This window comes from Meleagris gallopavo, chromosome 3 (genome assembly GCF_000146605.3).
Source record: "Meleagris gallopavo isolate NT-WF06-2002-E0010 breed Aviagen turkey brand Nicholas breeding stock chromosome 3, Turkey_5.1, whole genome shotgun sequence".
NCBI lineage: Eukaryota > Metazoa > Chordata > Aves > Galliformes > Phasianidae > Meleagris > Meleagris gallopavo.
In genome coordinates, this window is record NC_015013.2 from 22,260,365 (window position 1) to 22,267,748 (window position 7,384).

General features: G+C 44.1%; 1 protein-coding gene across 1 annotated transcript; it reads left to right on the forward strand.

Moving 5' to 3' along the window:
• The first annotated feature begins 1,710 nt into the window (after positions 1–1,710).
• On the forward strand, positions 1,711–7,120 carry ZNF622 (zinc finger protein 622). Its single transcript, XM_003204812.3, has 6 exons — positions 1,711–2,351; positions 3,841–4,095; positions 4,827–4,989; positions 5,713–5,825; positions 5,935–6,078; positions 6,237–7,120. The coding sequence occupies exons 1-6, from the start codon at positions 1,745–1,747 to the stop codon at positions 6,362–6,364; spliced, it is 1,410 nt and encodes a 469-aa protein (XP_003204860.1). The 5' UTR covers positions 1,711–1,744; the 3' UTR covers positions 6,365–7,120.
• The last annotated feature ends 264 nt before the right edge of the window (positions 7,121–7,384 follow it).

Sequence of the window (7,384 nt, forward strand, 5' to 3'; positions counted from 1 at the left end):
CGGGCAGCTGCGGTCGCGGGTCGGACCTGAGTCGGCTCCCAGAGCCGCCGGGGCTCTCGGCTCTTTTTTTCCGTTTCCCTTCTTCCGCGTTTCAGCTGTGCTGACGCTGCTGGTTCGAACGCTGAACCGAACGGCAGCCGGGCCTTATTGCCTCGTACCCTCCTGGCGAGAGGCCAGTCTCTTTTCAGTGGTACGTGGAGACAGGACGAGGGGAAACGGACATAAGCTGCAGCATAGGAAGTTTCGCACGAATGTGCGTAAGAACTTCTTCATGGTGAGGGTGACGGAGCACTGGAACAGGCTGCCCAGGGAGGTTGTGGAGTCTCCTTCTCTGGAGATATTCAAGTCTCGCCTGGACGCCTACCTGTGCGACCTGGTCTAGGGAAGTTGCTTTGGCAGGGGGGTTGGTCTCGATGATCTCTAGAGGTCCCTTCCAACCCCTACAATTCTGTGATTCTGTGAGAGCTGGGCCGGGCCCCTCCCTGGGCTTCCAAGGAGAGGCGGTCACACCCGGCAGGCGTGGCTCTGCGTCACCCGGTTTATGGCAGTAAAATACCGGTGTACGTATAGGTGGGAGAGGGAGGTGCTTCGGAGGGAGGTTGGGTCCTTCAGCGGGCAGACAATATGTTTGTAAGCAATGGAGTAGGAATCCACTTCTCGAAAACTGCTGTTTCAGACAGCAGCTCTCCATTCGCGTGTCTGTCACTGGGGAATCTCCCTTTCGGCAGCTGCTGTTCTTCTCCCTGCTGTCAGAACCCTCTCCTCCTCACACGTCATTTCTTTTGTTTCTCAGATTAAACCAGGTGGAGTAGCTTTGGCGATCTCCAGTATGAACACATTGCTTGGCTGTTTGCTTTTTTTACCGTATTTAAGAGATTCCATCAGTTTTTCTCTTAAGTGTCACTAAGTACTGAAAAGGAAGGGGGTGTGTGGGTTTAGGGAGAAGAACAGCAGTTAGAGGTCTCTGCCCTCCTATTCTCCAGACTGATGGCTCTGCAGGACAAAGAATGTTGTGAACTGTGCACACACCATTCCAGGATAGCTTGAAAGCTTATTTTTAAAAGTAGTAATTTTTTCTTCTGTCAGGTGGAAGTTCTTTACCAAGAGAGTGGTCAGGTGCTGGAACAGGCTGCCCAGAGAGGTTGTGGATGTCCCATCCCTGGAGGTGTTCAAGGCCAGGCTGGATGGGGCCCTGGGCAGCCTGGACTAGTATGAAATGGGGAGGTTGGTGGCCCTGCCTGTGGCAGGTGGTTGGAGGTTCATGATCCTTGTGGTCCCTTCCAACCCAAGCTGTTCTGTGAAGGCTGTGGGAAGTGGAAAACCAGTGTCAAAGTAGGTTTTCCCTTTTCTGTTTACTATGAAGTAATTGCAAGTCTCTTCAAAAGCCTGTAGGTAACAGGTTGCAAGCTCGCTAGGAACTTTTCACTTAAAGTAAGAAGGGCTCTCAAAGTAGTGCTTTTAGGGCAGAAAGCTGTATTTTTGATCTGAGCCCTGGCAAGTGCAGCGTGTGCTGAGTCCAGAGCTGGACTGTTCCAGTGCCACTGTGGTACCAGAAATCTCTGGTAACTACCTGATCCTTGCTCTTGTAAATCCTCATAGGCACGGTTATCGCCAATGTTAGCAAATGGCACGATATCTCTTACTCTGCCTTACTAGGGCGCTGTCCGGATGATGTTGGGTTGTTTTGTTGTTGTTGTTTATTGGTGTGATTTTTTTTGTTTGTTTGTTTGTTAGCTTTCCAGTAATGGCGACCTACACGTGCATCACTTGCCGCGTGGCTTTCAAGGACGCTGACATCCAGCGTGCCCATTACAAAACCGACTGGCACCGCTACAACCTGAAGCGCAAGGTTGCCGACATGCCTCCCGTCACTGCTGAGAACTTCCAGGAGAGAGTCTTAGCACAAAGGGCTGTGGCTGAGGAGCGGGACAAAGTCACTGCCACCTACTGCACGGTTTGCAGCAAAAGATTCTCCACCTTCAACGCCTATGAGAATCACTTGAAGTCCAAGAAGCACCTGGAGCTGGAGAAGAAAGCTGTTCAAGCCATCAGCAAGAAAGTGAAAATATTAAATGAAAAGAACCTGGAAAAAGGGCTTGCCGTGGAGAGTGTAGACAAGGATGAAATGAACGCAGCTATACAGCAAGCCATCAGAGCTCAGCCATCCTCATCTCCAAAGAAGACGCCCTTACCTCCTAACCATGCAAGCAGCTCTCCAGTTCCTATGGAAAGTGCCAGTCCATTGCACAGTAAAGAACGAACAGAGAAGCCTCCGCGGCTACAGTGGTTTGAACAACAAGCAAAGAAGCTGGCAAAGCAGGAAGCAGAGGAAGAAGAGGATTCAGAAGAAGGTAAGGTGGTAAGCATGCTGTCAACAGCTTGGGGTAAGCTGTGGAGTTGTTTGTTTTGTGCAAAAGCTGCCTTTCATTTCCTTTAGTGGTATGGCTGTTTTCATCACAGAAGACCTTCCTGTTAAGTTTTCATTTTAACTGAGCATTTCAGGTCAGTTCACTCTTGCAGGCAGAGGCTCTTTATTGCAGTGTCTGAAGAGCCAGCTGCACAAGACACTAATGCGTGTGAAGGCTGAATGTAAACGCTGTTAACAATACAAGCACCATCTTCTATGTAAAGTTCCAGGAGAATTCTAGGGCTAACACAGGTTACCCTAAAACTATTCCTAAACAAAGATGAACAAAATCTAGTGGTGTTTATTGCTCTTGTACCGTGGTTCTCTTTCCTGCTCTGTTGAAGGGGGTTTGGAGTGCAGGTTTTGTTCTTCGCTGCCCATAAAGATCAGAGGAGGAAATTTGCTGCTTAGCCTGTCGCGGTGTGGCACGGCTTCTCAGCACATTGGTATCTATTATAAAAATAGCTGAGGCATTGTCACCCTTATTGCCCCCTCTGCTACCTCACCCTCCCCACCTGTGTGTATACAGCTCTGCTGGAGCCAGTCTGGAAGGCAGGCAACTGAAATAAGCAGAGCTTCAAAATTCCCAGGAAAAAAAAAGGGTAGTTTTAACCTGGACGCTGCCGGTGCTGTAGTTTGCAGTGCAGCTTGCAAATGCATCTATTACTGCATTAGAATGAGATGGTTAAACTGTGTCAGTAGTTGTGGACAGGAATGAATGCAGTGGGAACATGCTATTCCAGCTTCAGCACTGGAATGTAGATGAAGCATACTCTTCTCCTGGTGGTTGTAAATATCTGTCATATTTGGCAGTGGCTTTGTGCATTTACAAAAGGTCAAAATAAAGATGTCAAGAAATAGTACTTCCCTGTGGAATTCAAACCCTTACCTGATGATCCTTGGACCTCTGGGGAATCTTCAGTTGCTTGTGGTCTGCATTGAGTATGGCAGTAGTTCTGCAAGCATGTCAACTTGTTAGTAAATCCTGGGTAACTCTGGTAGTTGGCTTTGCTCTCTTTTGTTAAAGATGGATGTGTGAATGGGAGGGTGTTTGCTGCGAAGTCGCTGCTGGAAATCAACATTTTTATGTTTCTGACAGAGTTGTATTGTTTTTAATGAGGCACGCATGTGTTCTTTTGCTGTAGCAAATTAAATGTAAGGCTTTGAAACTGCAGTAAAGCATTAATTGTTGAGAAAATGGAGGGGAAAAAACTTTTTTATGAGCAGTCTTGAGTTTTGCTGTATGTTTCACAGAAGGAAAAGAATGTTTTACTGGCAATGATACAGTCTTGTGCCTGGAAATAAGCGTGTGGCACTTCTTGGAAAGAGTAGAGAACAATATTTTCAATTACAATTCATTTTTAACTTAATTGGTAACTACCGTGCTTGGAAGAAATAAGTAAGTAAATATTTCTTAATCTTCCATTTAAAAGGCTGGGAAGACATGGATTCTGATGAAGACTTCGGCTCTGAAGAAGAGATGGAAGGTGTGGGAGAAGAGGAGGAGAAGCAAGCAGAAGCTGAAAGCACTTGTGCCATTGGGGCCATACCTGTCACAGACTGCTTGTTCTGTTCCCACCATTCCAGAACTCTCATGAAGAACGTGGCCCATATGACAAAAGTTCACAGTTTCTTCATTCCAGACATAGAGTACCTTGTGGATCTCAGAGGACTAATAAAGTACTTGGGTATGCCTGTAAATCTCCTCTGATTTTAACTGGGGTAATTAAAGACTCTTACTGCTTATTTTTGCTTGGATACAGCTTAAAGTGTGTTTGGACATTGCCTTTTTGGATTTTTTTTTTTTTTTGCACATCAAGAGGCTGTCTAGTTTAGCTTTTTGATTGTTATGGGGTTTGCTAGGGAGGGTGAGAGGAAAACTGTACTGTGCAAGCATGTGTAGGTACTGTAAGACCAACTCTGTAGGTCTTACAGTATTCTAATGCTGAAGAGGTTTTTCAGCTAACACAAAATTGAGGATGAAACTCAATTGCTGAAGTGTGCATTTGAACTGTCTTGTACTGGGGGAGATTCTGAATATGTAGTGAGTTGTAAGTGACTCATCCACTGAGAGTACCAGTGAGTAAAAGCTAGCTGGACAGAAAACGTCTTCCTTGAAGTCTTCAGATAGTGATGAGAATAAATTAATTTGGAAGTATTGCATAGAAAGATGTATTGGAGACATGAAATGTTTTATTGAGAATACATAGTGATCCATACCTTGTCATATGAATTCTTGCAGTGTTAAGGCTTTGTCCCTTATGCCATATGATGTAGGCATAGGAACAGCAGGAAATGAAGGACTCAAGGCTCTTCCTCTGTCTCTCTGCCTTCAAGCTGGGAAGTTTACATCACAGAGCTGTTAATTACTGAGTAGAGAGGCTCTGTTCAGACCAATAAGTGTCATTTTTTTCTGCAGGAGAGAAAATTGGTGTTGGGAAAATCTGCATCTGGTGCAATGAAAAGGGAAAGTCCTTCTACTCTACGGAAGCAGTACAGGCTCACATGAATGATAAAAGCCACTGTAAGCTCTTCACAGATGGAGATGCAGCTTTGGAATTTGCAGACTTCTATGATTTTAGGTAAGGACACTTCTCAGTTGAACTTTTCATCAGAATCTCTTACTAATTTTTAAAATTTACTCCTGTTCCTGATTTTGATACCTAGTTTGTGTTGGTACTTTGCCACCTTTCTAGATTAGTTTAACAACGTGATTGAGTCTTCTGTCTTCTGATTATTAATACCTACATGAAAATACATTTTCAATTCTGTTTTGTGTATTTGCTGTTACTGTTTAGATTTCAAAGATCAAAAAAGATCATAAAAGAATACAAATGCTATTTCTGTTACTTTTTAGGTAGATTTTGGGCTTACAACATACTCAGGATTTTTTTCTTTTAAGCACTTGGATTTGAACAGGATTGTTATGGTGTAGAGGCCTCTTGTTGAACTTCTTTTGGTTATCCTTAGCTGCGATCGTTTTGGTCAGAAACAGCCTCTGTTGTGGTGAAGTGCTCCCATTCATTAGTTGTGCAGAACTGGTGGCTTTTCAGAATAAAGAGCTGTTAAGCGTGTAGTAACAGAGCCATACTGGACTGTAGAACTTTGTGGAGGAAGGGATGACTCTGTCATCAGCCTTTGTTCAGGAGATGATATTACTGGATAGAACTCTCAAACCATGGTTGATGAAATGTGACGGTACTTGGGACTTGCTATAGCTGTGGGTGGTGGATCTTTCGTGTATTGGGTGTGGATAACTGTGGCTGCTTGCCACATGTAAAACATATACTGCTACTGCTCCCCAGGAGCAGTTACCCTGATCACAAGGAAGGGCAAGACATGGAGTTGCCTGCAGAGCTCCCAGCTGAGAGGGAATTGGAATACGATGATGACACCATGGAGCTGATCCTCCCTTCAGGTAGCACAGCATTTCTCAGCATTTGTCCTTCACACGGTTTTTGTAATATTCTTGATGATCATATGTCAGAAGCAGCATCATTATTCTTAATCTTTCCTCCTTTGAATAGGTGCAAGAGTGGGTCATCGTTCTTTAATGAGATACTACAAGCAGCGGTTTGGTCTGTCAAGAACGGTGGCTGTCACTAAAAATAAGAAAGCGGTGGGTCGGGTGTTGCAGCAGTACAGAGCTTTGGGCTGGACAAGCCAGACAGGTAAGTGACATGTTGAGGTTTTGGCAGAAAAAATAAAAAAAAAGCTTGCCAGTATGGGGAGAAAACGTGCTGACTTAATTGCAGAACTCTAATCTATCTTTTTAAGTAGTAACCCTGCAAATGCATATCCGTCTTTCTTTTCTCCCTTCTCCCTGAAGGGGCAGTCTTTGCTCAGAAGCGTGATATGCAGTACTTGCAGAGGATGAAGTCCAAGTGGATGCTCAAGATGGGAATGAGTAACAACGCTACAAAGCAGATGCATTTCCGGCCACAAGTTAGATTTTGAGTACCCCGAAGAACTGCCTGCAACAGATTTTGGAAAGGGGGGTTTGGTGTTTCTGACTTGCGGATTCTGTTATTAAAATGGACTCGGTTTGTAACAGGTGTCAGTGTGCTGGCATGTTTCCCTGTCTGTGAGATGATGTCTTGCAGGATGCCTCTCTTCCGTTGAAATGATGGTTCACCTAACTTAAAGTGTATTTAATGAAACATATGGCACAGTAATCACCGCAATGAATGAGGATGTATCCCATCTTGCTGCCCATCTTTGTGAAATACCTTTCTGTGGGGCAGCTGACATTGTCGTTTGTATGAATATCTTGAGTTTCCAGTTCTGTAAAACAATTGAGGCCAGAATAAGATCCTTGACCTAAGAGTCAGAGGTGATGTGTTAAAGGTATGTATTTGCAGTGCTAGACATCAGCTAGCTGGGCGTTTGGGACTTCTGTCTGGCACCAACAAGGTGAAAATTTGAGAGCAGAGATTCTGGGAAAGTTAAGTGATAATTATTTGAAGAAATACATTTATGGAGAACGTAATTCACGATGAATTTTGCGTCTGAAAGTTGACTTTACTTGCTCAATGCTCCAGCTCAAGGCTTGATTAATAACTTACGGTGCAATGGGTTTACATTAAAATTCATGAATTTTTGTTACCTAAAAACTGCTCAAAGTTACCATAACGTGCAAGTGAATGTCAATCTAAACTTCTGATGATTTGTTAAAAATTTCCTAATAAAAACTTCTGTTTTTCCCGTTGAGTACTTCTGTTTCTTATGATCTTGCTGAAGTAAAGTGACTTGAGATATGTATTGGATGAAATGGGGCATTCTTCCTGCCAGAACTGTTCTTTGCCACTTGAGCAAATGACCTGTTACAGACTGACGTAGAGAAAACTTGCTTGTTAAAGAGCTCAAGCATTGGTGCTAGCATTGATCCTGGTGTTGTAGATATTAAAGGCTTCAGTGACCTTACCAAGTTCTTGTGAAGAGGTGGGCAATTACACACAGACTGTAGGCTAGCTCATG

Excerpts from the sequence above, each read along its gene's own strand:
- ZNF622 (XM_003204812.3), top strand. The coding sequence starts at position 1,745 with ATGGCGACCTACACGTGCATCACTTGCCGCGTGGCTTTCAAGGACGCT. Across the intron at positions 4,096-4,826 it reads AGGACTAATAAAGTACTTGG|GAGAGAAAATTGGTGTTGGG; the intron begins GTATGCCTGTAA and ends TTTTTTCTGCAG. Across the intron at positions 5,826-5,934 it reads GGAGCTGATCCTCCCTTCAG|GTGCAAGAGTGGGTCATCGT; the intron begins GTAGCACAGCAT and ends TCCTTTGAATAG.